Source organism: Myotis myotis, unplaced genomic scaffold (assembly GCF_014108235.1).
Source record: "Myotis myotis isolate mMyoMyo1 unplaced genomic scaffold, mMyoMyo1.p scaffold_m19_p_18, whole genome shotgun sequence".
NCBI lineage: Eukaryota > Metazoa > Chordata > Mammalia > Chiroptera > Vespertilionidae > Myotis > Myotis myotis.
The window spans coordinates 40,300,562-40,316,614 of record NW_023416322.1 but is presented as its reverse complement, the minus strand read 5'-3'; the positions used below and the strand labels follow the sequence as shown (position 1 = coordinate 40,316,614).

The 16,053-nt window shown below is 44.0% G+C and overlaps 1 protein-coding gene across 1 annotated transcript in view; it reads right to left on the bottom strand.

Annotated features, from left to right (window-relative positions):
* Positions 1-1,408: 1,408 nt before the first annotated feature.
* COL11A1 (collagen type XI alpha 1 chain) overlaps positions 1,409-16,053 on the bottom strand; it is a 140,701-nt gene continuing 126,056 nt past the window's right edge. The window contains exons 55-67 of the mRNA XM_036344132.1: positions 15,996-16,049; positions 15,721-15,828; positions 15,201-15,254; positions 12,063-12,116; positions 11,084-11,191; positions 10,586-10,639; positions 10,455-10,490; positions 10,313-10,366; positions 8,953-9,202; positions 7,634-7,746; positions 6,037-6,105; positions 4,352-4,585; positions 1,409-3,119 (exon numbers count right to left, since the gene is read on the bottom strand). Coding sequence (XP_036200025.1) covers positions 2,973-3,119; positions 4,352-4,585; positions 6,037-6,105; positions 7,634-7,746; positions 8,953-9,202; positions 10,313-10,366; positions 10,455-10,490; positions 10,586-10,639; positions 11,084-11,191; positions 12,063-12,116; positions 15,201-15,254; positions 15,721-15,828; positions 15,996-16,049 — 1,335 coding nt within the window. The 3' untranslated portion in view covers positions 1,409-2,972. The remainder of the gene's footprint in view (positions 3,120-4,351; positions 4,586-6,036; positions 6,106-7,633; positions 7,747-8,952; positions 9,203-10,312; positions 10,367-10,454; positions 10,491-10,585; positions 10,640-11,083; positions 11,192-12,062; positions 12,117-15,200; positions 15,255-15,720; positions 15,829-15,995; positions 16,050-16,053) is intronic.

The window sequence follows — 16,053 nt, the reverse complement described above, 5'->3', positions numbered from 1 at the left end:
ATGTAATCGGACCAGCTGCTAAGGGTGTACACATCTTTTTTGGGACATCCTGTATTTATATGGCTTGTAGTTAATAGTTATGCATAATGAATACCAGGAATGAATAGAAATGGTTTTCTAGAATAATCCTACTACCCAGTGTTATGATAACAAGAAAGGTCTGAGACAGTTTACCACGGCATGCGTGTCATTTGGGGCCCAGAACCTGAAACTTACGGAATGAGTGCATGAGAAGGAAGGTATAAAACATACAGAACCAGTCTGTGAGGAATTCTCACACATGTATAGTGAGCATATGAAAGAAGTCTGACAGACTCTCCCTAGATTTAAAAGGATCTAAAACCTTAAAAATACTTACCAATAACAAGATGCAATTTTGAAACATCTCTAAGCTATTGATAATGAAAATGTTTTTAATCTAATATGCAAGGGGAAAAAACTCTTTCTATAGAAATTAAATTATAAAATTTCCTATGAAGAGGCACTCAGAAATGGCAGTCAAAAAATAAGCATGTGGAATAAAAGTATTACAGTAGTTCCTTCAGAGAATTAGTAAAAACATGGATATTTTCCAGGATTTTCTGATTATTTTTGGTGTTGGTCCATTTCATAAATGAATACTTTCCTGTAGTATCTGTACTCATTTTAAATAGTACCTTCTGTCTTTTTTGTATTGGAGATTTTGTATTTTTCGTAGAGAAAGACCAAATTTTATGGACATCTGGCCCAGAATCCACCCATGCAGTGAAGTATTCTTCTTCATGGTCTGTGCATGAATAACTTACACACAGAATATGCCTTTTCTATTCCACTGAGCTTCCTTTTGTCTAGATTAAATCAATAATAAGGGAGAGAAAAAAAATCCGATTCTAAACAGAAGGCTGTAGCCATACATAAAAGGCGTAGGAAATAGTTCTATTGAGTGCCAAATTCGAGGCTATTTTGTTTGAATGGACAGCTCTCCCAGCATAGGTCAATATGCACAACAGTCTCTCTTATTGCTATTCATTTATTAAATTGTCTGAGGTAGGGGACCCCTCCTCATTAACAATATTATTTCAGGGTGATTTAGACACTGTTAAAAACAGTTCTGAAAGTACTTTTAATGCTGAGATTATTAAGTTAGAGACCTTGCAAAATGTTGAACTATGAGAAGTACCTTTGTTGAAACTTTAAATGTAACCTATTTTTATTTTGCAAATAGAGTATTACCATGTGGTGATACCATGTGGTGATCTGTTTTAGACAAGTGGAGATTTAAACAACTTTTCTGAGAAGGATAATATTCTTCTTCAAAAATGTAAAACAATTCTAACCTGGCTGGTGAGCACACAGAACCCAAAGCCTTTTCTGCAGGAGAACGCGATTTGGAACATGTTTAAGAAAGAGAATGACCAGCCCAGGTAGACAAGACTTGAGTTTATTTATACGATTCATATCTCCCTTCTCCAAAGGACATTTACAAACTTAATTTCAAAAATAAAAGAACTTCTGAAGGACACACGTTCACGTTTTCATGTCAACATTACAGGTATGCGCTTTTGTGATAAATTATCGGCTGGAAAGGGTCCAGTGGAATCTGGCATCAGTTAACTTAACACTTCATATAAGCAATAATAAAACATTTATTTTCAAGTCTGACATATATTACTTAAAATAGATACAAAGTTCAATTTGTAATTTTTAAAGTTTACTGCTATTTCAAGCTACCTGAAAGAAAATACCTTAGTGGAAAAAAAAAATGTTTTGATTGTTTTTCATAAGTATGACTTTTAAACAAGCACTATTAGTGACAGTCCACCATATGCACTTTAGCAGTTAGGTAGGTCTGGTAATGAATGATATTATCTTGAAAGAAAAGAAAGAATATTTGTTGGGCAGGTGCAGGTAAAATAATTTTTGGAGACTCATAATATGCAACCTAGAATCCAATTCAAGAAGTTGATTTGTTTTGAAAAGTATAACATTGAACATATTCATAAATAATTGCTTAGCTTCCCACTTTGAATATTAACCTGGGTAGCACACCAAAGACAAGAGGTGAGATAAGGTAGTAACAAATGTACATCTGATTGATGGAGGCATCCGTGTGTTTTTAAATAGCTCCTCGTACGCGTTTTCCTGTCCAAAAATATAAACTTGCTTGTTTTCCATGTATATACAAGTAGCCTGTGAGATCCTGGACTCTGGAAAGAAAAAAAAAGTTGAGGTATAGCACTGAATAGAGCATCCAAATGCGTCTATTTGGCTGAAATTCATCCACGTTACTGTCAGCAGAGAAGTTGATGGACGTGCGCCTCGCAAAGTCTTCAGGTGTTTGCACCTCTGAGAAATTTGTTGTCGGCATCGAATAACTGAACCCCTCAACGGCAATATATACAAAGGCATTTTATTGTTCATCGAAGACAGGGAATTAGAGCCATCAGAAATGACAACTTTATTTTTTTCATAATACATATATTTATTGCCATCGTAGTTCTGCGATTGTCGTAAAATTCGAGCCAGATGGAATTCAGACACACGCGCAAGTTTTGGACACGGACACAGATAACAGCATAGAACTGTACACAAAATAATTACAATTTATTCAACACACTGTTTTAGCACATCCTTCACGGATGGGAATGAGCACCATATCTTTTATGAATATATATTTTTCTCTCTCTTTTTTTTTTCTACAGCACCAAAGAGATCCAAATAGGAAAAGGAGAGGTGAAAATTGGGTATCAAGAATAAGGCTTGTTTCCATCTCAGCCACACTATCTTTTTTTCTTTTTTTAAATTATTTTCAAAGCTTTTGCCATGTGATTCTGCCCTCACTGATGAGGGCGTCAGTACCTCCTAACTGGTACATGTACACGTGACGAGTTGTTTTCTATGCCATCCTTTCTCAAAACTCGCATGTGGCATCAAATGGGTGGGTGGCACCAAGGCATGTTTCCTGTTGATTTCACATGTTATTCGTCCTAATCTCAGCCAAGAAAACAGACAGGGCCAACTTCGAATCCAAACTTCTGATTCTGATCACCAAAGTCATTAATCATTACGTCAACGATAGGGACTTGGTCAATTCTCGGTGTGTTGATTTCAATCACAGTCTTTTCGTAGCCTTTTCTGGACTGTAGAGTTAAGCAGAGATTGGACAGGTTATGCAATCATTTTATAGTCTTAACACAGATGTTATTTTTTTTCTTAAGCTTCTGAAGCGAGATAGGAAGATAAGAAAGGCGAGTGGAAGCACAAATTTATTATTATCGATGTCATAAGCTCTTCTTGTTATCACTTATGTCATGTGTGGTTTTAAATATTGGATGCTGACACCTCCATTTAGCCATAATTACCCAACTATAATACTCGAACAAATTGCACAGCTGAAGAGAATCTTACTGAATTGATAAATACCATTTAATAGGAAAACTAATGTTGGTATTGGGTTATACGCCTACCTAAATAATACATCCTTATGAGTAGAATCATAATTAAAATAGATATAGGAGTTAAATGCAAGAGGTGAAAGCACTGGTGTGTCTGAATTCTGTGGATAGCGATCGGCACGTTTCTACTGGAGAACCCAAGCACCTACTTCCCCCTCTTCGTGAGCTGCAGGGTGGTTCCTCTCCTTTGGGGGCACCTGCTCACTTGTAACTGACTTATCTCCAGGCATCAGCTAAAACGGGGCTTTTGGGGGCGCTCTGTGGGCCATTTTCCTATATGGAATCCCAGCGTGTGGAAAAGATACTCCCAGAGCAGAAAAATAAGACAAATAACAGTGGCGTCTACACTGTGTCATGTAGTGCCAACCACCAAGCCCTCATCGACTAAGTACAGTGCTGAGGAGATCTGCGGTACAAAGGCTGAGTCCTTGATCTGTCATTTTCAGACCATGGACTGAGGGGGGCAACAAAATAAGGTTTTGGTGGTGGTGGTCTTTTCATTTCAAGAATAACTAGCTGCAATATTGTTCAGATATCAAGAATAATTCCATAAAAATAACCCACGACCCAAGATTACCTTCTGTTGTGGCTTTAAAAATGTGTCTACCTGCCCACCTGGCATGGCTCAGGGGTTGAGCGCTGACCTATGAACAGGAGGTCATGGCTGGATTCCAGGTGAGGGCACAGGCCTGGGTTGTGGGCTCGATCCCCAGTAGGGGGTGTGCAGGAGGCCGCACATCAATGATTTTCTCTCACTCTCTCTCCTTCTGGCGTGTGTATCAGAGGTTTCTAACATACTGTATTTCAACATGTCAGTGATTAGCAGTGAATCTTAACAACGGCCTTGCCTATGCGACATGGGGCCACACGGAGGGCCATGTGCCGCCTGTGCCCGGGGCCGTGGAGCCGCGACTCACCGCGCAGCCGTCGTGCAGCGCTCTGATGTACGGGCTGTTGTCGTGGGACATCTCCTCGTCGTTGGACCCCAGGAACCGGAGCGCTTTGCCGTACCCGCCGGTGGCCGCGTCGTACCAGGCCGCGGACTGGTGGCAGTGGTAGGTGAAGTTCTGCCGCGCGGACGCTGTCAGCAGCTTCAGGAAGGTCATCTGCACCATGTTGATGGCATTGCCTTCCACGTCCAGATAGGAAAGCTGGGAACAGAAACGCCAAAGACGCGTCAAGACTCTGCTGCTCTTCTCGGTCCTAAAGGGATAAATCCCTGTGGACAGTGACCCGGGAGCCGGGAGCATGTGGGTGCAGCTCAGAGCCATTTTCCTTTAAGGAAAGTGTGCGCTGAGGGTCAGGGGACCCAGAGCCAGGATCTGAAGCAGTCGGGGCTGTGTTCCCACCTGAGCTGCTGATCTTTGGAAAAAAATCACTTTCTTTTTATGCTTCAGTTTCTTTATCAGAAAAAATTTTTGTTTCCAAATAACCTTTCCTTGCATTTGTGTGTTTTCTAACAGTAAAATAGTAAAACAGTGAAAACTGAGGTGTCTCAGTGCAACGTAAAGTGAAGTATGTTTATGTTGTTTGATGTCGCCGTCTCCTTTCAAAATGTCATAGGATAGCAACTGGAAGTAAATTTTTACACGCGCTCCTGCAGTTCCCATGGCGGCCATGGTCTCCTAAGGCAGTTCCGGTCTTTACTGTTCAGCTCAGACCCGCCCGCTTGTCCATTCTCAGCCGATGGACTTGCTCATCCTTGTACCACCAGGCACAGTGCCTGGCACGGCACAAGGGAATGTGTTGTCAGTAAACACTTGCTTTGGATTTAGTAAGAAAAATAGTTTTAATTGCAAAGTCTTAAAAACTGTCTCTTTTACCAAAGTTATAAATTGTGTTATGGGGTATAATCAACAGAGCTGGGCTCAGCTGAGACATATAAACTTAGATTTTTAGAAAAAATTAAATTCACCCAGATTATATTGAAATGAAATCTTATGGAAGTGAAGAACACAAAATGAAATTGTCAGAATCAAAGATACTAAGTAGATATATTCCATCTGATGTTTCTAACATAAACCATTTTAATGATGTCTATCTCAGCTAATAAAATGTATATCTTATTATTTTAGCGAATTTAGTATATCTGCATTTATTTTGATAGAAAATTTTAGATTTCTCTAAAGTCTACACCACAGTAGTGTAAGAGCCATCGGTCCTGCTTCGTACAACCTAGACTAGCACTGTCAGTGTCAAGAGAAAGGAAATTTGAGCCTCATTTACGAAGCTCTAGAGCAGTGGTTCTCAATCTTCCTAATGCCACAACCCTTTACTACAGCTCCTCATGTTGTGGGGACCCCCAAACATTACATTATTTTCGTTGCTACTTCATCACTGTAATGTTGCTACTGTTATGAATCGTCATGTAAATATCTGATATGCAGGATGTATTTTCATTGTTACAAATTGAACATAATTAAAGCATAGTGATTAATCACAAAAACAATATGTAATTATATATGTGTTTTCCAGTGGTCTTAGGCGACCCCTGTGAAAGGGTCGTTCGACCCCCAAAGGGGTCGCAACCCACAAGCTGGCGACCCACAGGTTGAGAACCGCTGCTCTAGAGAAACCATTGCATGTTGAGGTAACAACATACCAGTTTTCCTCTCTTAAATTCACTGAACCAGCTTCCCGGCTTCTCCTTTGGCCATGATGAAATTCTCACCTGTTGCAAAAGAGCAGGGAAATCAGACAGTCGGTAAATACCATGAACAGTAACATGCGTGTACACATCAGTAATTTTCAGTAGGAGGGAGATGCTAAAGGGCCTACGCTGGATTATACAAAATGATACAAAGGGCCAACTTGGAGATGGATCCTGGGAATTCCCATTTAGTGAGGACGAGTTATTTTCTTAGTTTCATTTCATTGCTAAGAAGAAGGGAAAAGAACCTGGTAAAGGCAAGCGAAGGGCTGCAGGGAACACAGCTGGGACGCCCAGCTCACCCCTTGCCATGGATGCCCTCCCAGCGCCAAGTGGCATCAGCCGTCTGGCGGGTACCACCAGCATCCACAGCCACGGTCCAGCCTGAAAGTCCCCCGCCAGCAACTGAGGCGGATGCGACAGAAAGTCGTTGGCGGGAAGCGAGCCTGGCCATGCCCTGCTGGGAAGAATGGCCGGAGTCTCTCATGGATCTGCGTGGATCGTTTTGCTCTGCAAAGGGGAGCGGCATATACGGCTGCCTTCTGGCAGGGAACTGGAGTCATCGGTGTAAGGGGCGCATTTCCTCTTTGCCACACAGGTCTGGGGGGCTCCAGAAGCTCTGTGATGCTTCGCCGCGTGCCGTGCGGGTGGGAAATGGAAGTTTGCTTTGTCTCCTGCCCCTACTCTCCACGCTGCACATAAAGCCGCTTGTTTTGACTTAGGGAGTTTCTGTAACTCAGACTCACGCCATTTCCTAAGAAAAATGTGGTTTATTCAGAAACCATAAAGGCAAAATTTCCCACCTGTATTATGCTTGGAGACTATAATTATGCCAGTGAAAAATCTTTCATTGTATTAATAATTAGCCTTTAGCTTTAAAGATAGAACTCAAATGTACTGATACTGCTAGGTGAAAACCAAGAAATGAGTTTGGCCCTAGCCGGTCTGGCTCAGTGGATAGAGCATCGGCCTGTGGACTGAAGGGTCCTGGGCCCTGGTTGGGGTTCATGCAGGAGGCAACCAATTGATGTGTTCCTCTCTGTCTTTCCCTCTCTCTTCCACCCTCTCTGAAAATCAATGAGAAAATATTCTCGGTTGAGGAAAAAAAAAGAAATGGGTTTGAAGGGACTAAATATTTCAAAAGTATGCATGTGTGGAGAATACTCTTCTTTTATTGAAAAAGTAATTCTTTATGAAACTCTATTTCCAGCATAATACACAGCTGTGAGTTCTACCACGTGGTAGGTGGCGTAAAGACTATTACACATGCACTGAAACCTGAGGATCGGCTGTGTTGTGGAAAGCCCTAGAATTTTAGAGAGCACACAGGTGCAAAAAGAACACACGTGGGTAAAAATACAGGAGAGAAGTATTTGTTAACGCCACACATCACTTGGTGCCTCATTCATGTTTATGCAAATGGAATGCTCTAATTACTCCGTAAGAAAAGCAGATGAATGAGAATATGACAGCATCATTTTCCTGTTGAGTTCAATATTGCAAAAACACGGCGGGAACTGTCACAGTCACCACCGACGCACTGGCTTACCCCCTCGGATTTCCTGTCTGGGTAAATGCACGTCTCGCCGCCTGATGTGAAATTGCAGTAAACCTTGAAGGAATCTCCTGAGCAGCCTTGGTTAGGATCGATCCAGTATTCGCCTGGAAGCAGGGAACAACAGGTCATGGACTAAGGTCATGGGTAAATTCATGTAGGCCTGAAAGCAACTGCATTCTGAATCCAATTTCATTAGAAAGAGAAATGAGGTAACATAAATATCCACCTGTCTTTCCCACGGGGATTTCTCCTACGCGTTCGGTCGTCTTGGGGTCTATGTTTGAAGAGGTAAAAAGTGACCCTTTTGTCTTGTCTGCCTCAGAGCTGTGCCTGTACCCCAGGTCCTCTGCCCGGACACCCATTTTCCTTCCTAGCATGCCTCTTACTTTCAGGTCTCGGCTTCCATGCCGCCTCCTCAAATAGTAACCTCTATTTCTCATGTGCAATGAATCGCCCGCACATGGAGGCAGATATACACTCCACCCTAAACCCCGTCGGCATTATTTACCACTGAAGGCAGCCGAGTAGAACAGCCAGGGTATATTTTCTTGGTTTAGTCATTGGTAACAGTGGAGGCGGTGGGAGTATCTACCCGGCCTGAAGGATTACCCGTGAGCATTACTTTAGAGCGAAAACTCCTTCGTGCAGTAACTGTCCTCCTCCTGTGCACGGGGCCCGCAGAGGCAGGTGGGTTCTGTGCATTTAGAGGCCGCTTTCTGTCGATGCCGCTAGCTAAGTGGCGCCGAGCACACTGCACCCTGTGAGTGACCCTGACGGTGGGGGCAGGTGGGTGAAGACGGTAAATAGGGATGAGCAGTTGCTCTGGCTGTTGGTGGGTGGATGAAACACATTTTTGCTCCAAGCTGTCCTAACTCTTAAATACTCTGCTCACTGGATCCAATGCGATTCAGTGACGCTATTTCACCATGTTGATTTCACTCATATTAATGTAAAGTATGTTAGGGTATAGGATATAAATTATCATATGGTAACGTGCACGTATGTGTGTGCACATCAGTCCCATTCTGTGACTATTACAAGGCAAAGTGCATCTCTGTTATCTATAATCATCCAAAAATGATCTTGTCATAATTTAATGAACCCTTATTTAACAGACACGGGTTTTTCAAAGCAGATTTTGCATCCCACAGCGTAAATGACTTTTTCTGTTACAAGATGGGAATTAATAAATGGTTGGCTCTCACTTTCTTTGGAGACTGTATTAACACTTAACGAGAATTAATGAGCTGACACCCGCCTCGGAGCTGGGAGGCACCGTACTTGGGCTTGGTCATGTGTCACTGACGTACCATCAGGGAAGTCGGGGTGGCTGAGCTGCAGGTCTTTGCACGTGCGAGCGGGGTTGGTCTGCGTGCCCATTGGAAACTTCATGTGCTCAATGTCTTGTTTCAGGGAGTTGAGGGAACCGAATATTTCCTCCATCCCGTCCGAGTAGTCGAGAGCAGCGTCCCCCGCGTCGGCCTGCATGCCCTCCGTGTGTCGTCTTGTCTTCTTGGGTGACAGGATGGGTAGAGGCTGGATGACTTCCCCAGGTGGGCCCTGCAAGAGAGGACACACAGGCCTTGTTTCCTGCGGATCTTAGTTCTTGCTGGTGCCGGAGCACGCACTGGCGTGGATGTTCATCAGATGCTGCTCTCGTTTATTAATTAGTCCTCATTTACATGCCTTATCCCTACAATTAGCTTTCAGTCCCTGAAGATGAAGCACCACTTTAAGGCTCTTGTGCTAAGGAGGTGTCTGCTGTGCTTGGTGATAATTTATATGATGATACTTCAATCTTTTACAAATACACCTTAGCTTGTTTCAAACATTTATAAATGAACAAACTCAAAAGAAATGCTACCAGACTTGCGTTTACACTAAATCGTTGATCCATATCGTTATGGGTTGAACTATGTCCCATAGAAGTCTGGAGTGCCAGCACCTCAGAAGAAGACTTTTATTTGGAAATGGGGTTGCTGTGCATAGAATTAGTGAAGTAACTGAGAGCAGCAGGGTGGGTCCTAGACTGGCCTCCTTGGAGTGAGGGAAGATGGGGGCAGAGACCGGCCTGGACAGGAGTCAGCGCGAAGAGGCGTCAGGAGAAGACAGCCACCCACGCGCCGGGCGAGAGGCCTCCCTCGGACCTGGCCCCACCGCCTCGGAAAGGACCTGCGGGCCTCTGGTCTAGGGCTTGGGCCCCTGGGACTGCTGGACAGTAAGATCCTTCGGGTGAAGCGCACTGCTCCCCCTCCAGCTGGGAAGCAAGCCCCCCACAGGGGCCTGAAGCCTGGACATGCCAGCGTTCACCCGTGGGGGTGACTCATCGCTTTTCTTATCATTAGACGCAGCAGGAGAACAATGCCGACCTCAGCGCTGTTTGCTCTGAGTGTCAGATATGCATTATCTGTGTGGCAGACCATCAGCTGCTTTCATGAAAATCTGACATCAAAATAGATGAGTTTCTTAAGAAACAAATAAGAACAGGACTTCCCGAATAGAGATATAATGAAAGCATCTCTATTCACACAGCGAAGCCAACGCCAGGACAAGCCTCGGCATGCAGACCGAGAGCTTCCTGAACGTGGCTGCTCCCCCTCCTCACACATTTGGAGGCGTTGTCTCGAGACCCTAGGAGCCACGAGGCCACGCTCGCCTCCACGCACTCACCGGAGGCCCGGGGGGCCCTGGCAGACCACTGTCGCCCTTCTGGCCGGCGGGTCCCTGTGGGAAAGGAAAAGGAACAAGATGAACAGAGAACGAGGCAGTGGAGGCGGCCTCGCTGCCAAGGGCCGAGGGCGCAGGTACTCACCGTGGAGCCTTTGTTCCCCTTGGGACCTTGAGGGCCCTGCAAAACGCAAGAGCAAATCACAGAGATGAGGAGGGTGTCTCTTTGGGGCATCTGTACGTTTACTTTAAAAAACTCTCTTTCCTGGTACTTACTGGTAAGCCTGGAGGACCAGGGGGCCCGATGGGACCAGCAGGACCTGGAATCCCCTAGGAGAGAGGCAGCCGCGTTAGAGGGTTTTTCTCAGCCGTCAGTGTCCTGGTTTGCATGGCAGCCACAGTGCCACATGCAGAGGACGCAGAAATACGTGGGAAGAGCTTACGTTTCCCATTGTCTGTCTAAGAAGTCACTTTGCAAGATAGTCTATTTCATGTTGCTTCAGTGTCTGCATACATATTCATGTTCCTGCAGCCTTCAGAATAATGATTTGCAAGTGTTGGGGATCAATACCTGTGAGTGCAATTAACTACTGAACTGTAATTTCTGTGCTTCGAACTTGTCACGCTTTTAATTTATTACTCTAAGGTGAAATAAATTTCAGGAGATTAGAATAAAGACGCTCTGAATCGCCTCCTCGGTCAAGTAGAAAGGGCTGTGCACGTGCTGTGTGTGTGTATCACTGGGATGGGCAGGAAAGTAATGTCCTTCCTCACCCCATCGCCCTTCGCTCCTGGAGATCCCTGGGTCCCGGGCAGCCCTCTGTCCCCCTTCTCGCCTTGTTCCCCTGGAGGCCCGATCAGGCCAATCAAACCAGGATGCCCCTGTGGGAGGCAGAGAAAAGAAGTGTTAACACTGTAGACATCACAGCCCAGTAGTCACTTATTGTCATAAAATAATTGCACATTGAACTTGTGAAACGAAACTTGAACTTTCTGAAAAGGCTGTGGGATGAAGACCCGCTCTGCCCACACCTCACACGATCGTTTCCTCTGACATTCAGACCGTGCGGAGGGCTGGGGGTCCTGCGGCAGGACTTGCTTTCTACAAGTAGCCTCTTCGGTGTTTCCTTTACTGACAGGGAATTCCCTCAACCGCAGGACCAACAATAACCAGATGTGAGATGCTGGTGAGGTAAACAACTGGAGGTCATTGTTTCAATAAGCATCTGATTTTATGCGAAATGACTTCTATTAAGAGACTGTGCAGTCTTTAAGAGAGATACGGAAACTTAAAAATAATCCAAAAATATTCATGCCGTTCCGAAAAAGGCTTATTTTACAAAAGAATTATTTGGTGCAGCTCAGTATACATTTTGGGAGATCAAATTATTATTTTGATCTATAAGATAGTCTGTTCAAATTTTTACTTCCATGTTCAAAGCATAAAAGCGGGCCTTTTGCTATTCCCTACGTTTACTTCTGAATTCCTATTTTAGCATAACCTCGTGCTCTCTCTGTATGTCCGTACAGGGGCACTGAGAAAAGGCAACACTGCATTCTGGTACCTTCTTCATGCGACTCTCTGTGTATTGCCTCTTTTCTAAATCCTCTGGAGAGCTAAGGACTGAAGGCGCTGTCCTCGGTTAGACCAGTAAAGACAGTCTTTGAAATCCCCCTTTCAGTGCTTTAATCTGCAAACGATTGTCTCTGCTACTAGCGTATGAAAACGGTAGGAGCACAGGCTTATTCTCACCTTCTCGCCCTTGGAGCCAGGGTCCCCTTTGAGGCCAGGTAATCCGGGGGGTCCCTAAACAACGAGAAGTCACAAACAGAGTGGGTGTGAATGAGGGAGTCACCTTACTACCCCCCCCCCCCTCCAGAGCAAGTTCGGTTTGGGTAACTCTGCCAACTTAATCTTGACCAAGTTTAAAAAATAATAATGACCGGGATTTATTTTTCAGAATTCCAAACTATTGTGCACATTTAAAACTCTGTGGTTGACTATTTAACCATAATAATAAAATATATTAATGATCATTTTGATTAAATAAATATGAAGACAGAAATAATAGTTGTTTCAGTTGAGAAGGGTAAATTGTTAATTGCACTAATTTTAGAAGAAGGGGTTTCCAAATAACATCTATTCAATCAAATATTTTGACATTAAACTCAAATTCAAAGATTATGCTGTTTCTAGTAAAATTTAAAAAACCTCGGTTTGGCGTACACTCGGGAGAAAGGTCGCGGTGGGTGGGAAAGCGGGTAGGAGGCTGCTTGCTGGGCACGGGTAGTCTAGTGGCTACTCCTCCAGCCTGGAGCCGGGCACTCACTAGTTGGGTAAACTTGGCGTCTGTCACTTATTATCTCTGAGCTTTATGTAGAAAAGTATTCTAATAATAACAACTGTGTCACAGAATTGTTGTCATGAAAGAAAAACCAGTCCTACAAAAAGCACTGCCTACACTGGAGTGCAATGTAACTATTAATTATTATTCCTTTTTGCTATGCCAATCGGCTTCCTCATCGCAGTCTAACAGAACCAGCAAAAGTGCCAAAAAAAAAAGAAGAAACCCTAGGAATTCTAATTGCTTGGGCTTAATGAGAACTATACCAGACATTTATTTGTGTTTCTAATGCATTTTAAATCGTTTCTATGGATATTATTCATGAAGGAGGTACAGGAAATTCTTCCTTAATACCTCTAAGCTAATAATCTCTATGAAATTACAATATCTAAGGAGGAATTTGCCAGGCAAAAACCAGTTTCGAGTCATTTCCATCCACTGGAAATAGAAAGCGGGGAAGATCTGATATGAGCAGTAGTTATAACTAACCCTCTGAACTGGGGACACATCAGAATACTAACTCTGCATTTAAAGCTGTTATTCCAAGTGGACATAGTTCCTAGTTCCCCTTTAGGATACTGAAAATGGAAAAACCCTAGAGAAATACATAATTCATAAGTAATACAGTGAACGAGAAAACGGGGGATACGTTCTTAAGTGTCTGGAACACACAGACATTCCCTGCAGCGCCGGGCTTTGATAAACATCACAAAACTCCGCTGCCTTAACGTTGCCAGGCACTGCGATATTGTGAAATAATATTTAATTTGGTCAAAAGCAAGCATTATGTTGTTTGAACATGCTAATCACTATGGAACACTGCACACCTCGACCTGCTTACAGATAGTTTAAATGTAGCAGAAAAATAAAATCAAACTGCAGTTTAGTAACCAGGCTGCCAATTACTCAGGCCTTTGTGGTTTCAAAGAGAACGCTGTCGGTTCTTTTATTGATCAGCCTGTGAAGAGAGGGAATGTGAGGTAGCTCTAAGGTAAACGTGCCCGAAGATGAACACTGAGCAGTGTTTCAGCGACACTGGAGTGAATAAACACAAATAAAAGCTTAGACCCAAAACACAGATGCTCACCTGCCTCCAAAAACTACAATAGTTCATTAAACACCCTCACATCCAGAACAGGGGCTGTGAATGTCCTCATGTTACAGACGAGGAACTTTCCGAAAGCCGCTCAGCCAGGCAGTGGGAGCGCTTGGTTTCGAACCGGGAGCTTGGCTCCAGGCGCAGTGGCCTGAACCATGATCCGCTCCTCCTCGCTCAGATCAAAAGAGTTGCCCCCAAACGTATATCAACGTTAGCTGAGTCTGAAAGACCATTAAACGGCCATGAAAGACCCTAGAGATGACTTCTCCCGCTCTCACCTTCTGAGGACCAAGCAGCACCTTCATTAGAATTAGGTATCACAGTCAACCGCTGTGAAAAAGCAACAATACGTCCTTAAAACAAGCAGCCGGAGACGGGTGGGCACCCAAGCTCTCAATCTGACCCTTTCCGAATGGGAATGGGTTTGAGGAGGTCAGCCCCTCCCTCGCTCTGTAAACCACGTTTACCTAAGAGCCGCCTCGGGGTGGCCTGTCTGGTTTGTTTTTAATATAACCATTTAGCCGGAGGAAGTCTCCCGCGTGATTGATGTTTTTTATTTCATCCAGGAAAAAGGTCAGAATACTTACTGGAAAAATCTGAAATAACATGAAAAAAATCCCTGGCGAATTTTAGGGTGACATTAAGGCAAAGTGCTTTCTTTCTCCAGGTCGGACTCTGCAGCCAGGAGCGGCCCGTATTCATGGAGAATATTCCCCAAATAGTGCAGACGGTCGGGGGGCAGGGCTGGCCCAGGGCCTGTGAGGTCGAGTGCTGACTTGATAATCTCCTGCTTGAAGTCACTCAAAACTTGGTAACTTTTATTCAGTCACTAAAATAACTGATCTTTTTTTCAGAGAAAGTTAAAAGACACTCATGTTAGAGGAAATTTTGGTGACATTTTTACTAAAAGGAATGACCCCAATAATTCCTGGAATAATTAAGATTGTGAGACCCAGTTTAATGGCTTTCTAAGTATGTAAATGTCTCTGAGATGATTAACATATTCATGATCAGCAGCGTTTTGTAGAATTTACGTTACTATATGGAAGTCCTTGCTTATTTAAAGTAGTGAGCGTCACTGGCAGAGCCTTCAGGACTGGGCCAGCGCTGCTCTTCTAAATGCAGGGCCCGGAAAGGCAGGCCGCCGCACGCATGTGGGGAACTGTCCGCGTTTGGAAAAGACCTGGCCAGGCCATTGGTGGCATTTTATTCGGAGGGGAAACATTTTTTTCATCCAAGGACAGAACAAAGGAAAGATCTAATCATGGGGCATATTTTCAAAAGAACCTATCAGTTAGATTTATTTTCCTCTTCTCCAGTGTAAGACACTTCCTTGAATGTTGCACAAAATAGAGAGCAGGTTATAAGCTAGAATAACGGAAACTGTAGCTCATAAACGATTTCGTTTCTGGAATTCTCCCCTCCTAACAGGAAGGGTGCTACTCACCAAGGGACCGGGTGGCCCGTCTTGGCCTGCAGCTCCGGGGAGACCTTGTTCTCCCTGTGAAAAATAAACAGGATTAATTTCTTAAATGAACAGAAACATATTTATTTTAATTTTGGAAGAAAGAAAATTTAATTTTAGAGTCCCTCACATGGGGAACTCCAATTGTAAGCTCTCGAGGCTTCTCCCTTTGTGTGGTGTTTGTCTACAGGCACAGGCGTGTGCAAGCACACACACACACACACACACACACACACACACACGCGCGCTAGGTATTAAAATATGACATCTTCGTGATCATAGGGTTTCGTTTTCTACTCTGCCTTTCTGAGTTAGAATTTCACCATGAACTAATTAAATAAATGACATACTGAAATATTTAAGATTTTCATTATTACATATTTCCCGAATTCCCTTCAAACATCCACACTCTAATTTATAAAATAGTGCTGACATGAGCATTTTCATTTAGAATTGTGGTGTGTGTCTTTTTTTAAAAAGATGAAACATCACAGATGCTCACCACAGGCCCGGGGATGCCCCGAAGGCCCTCCGGACCGGGCTTCCCGGCGGGGCCCTGCGGACCAACTGGGCCAGTCTTCCCGGCAGGCCCTTCGGCACCTGCTTCCCCCTGTTAGAAAATACAACACGGGCACACGTGACCAGTGAGGAAACATGTCTTGTTATTTCATGAAAAGTGTTAAGTCTAAAAAACGTGTCAATCTAGACGTTGGCCGTGTATGCAAAGCCGTGTAGGCATCAGCTTTGCATACGTAAGACCTACACCACCGGCCTTACCTTGGCGCCCTTTTCCCCTTGCCGTCCCTCTGCACCTGCTGCTCCCGGCGGACCCTGC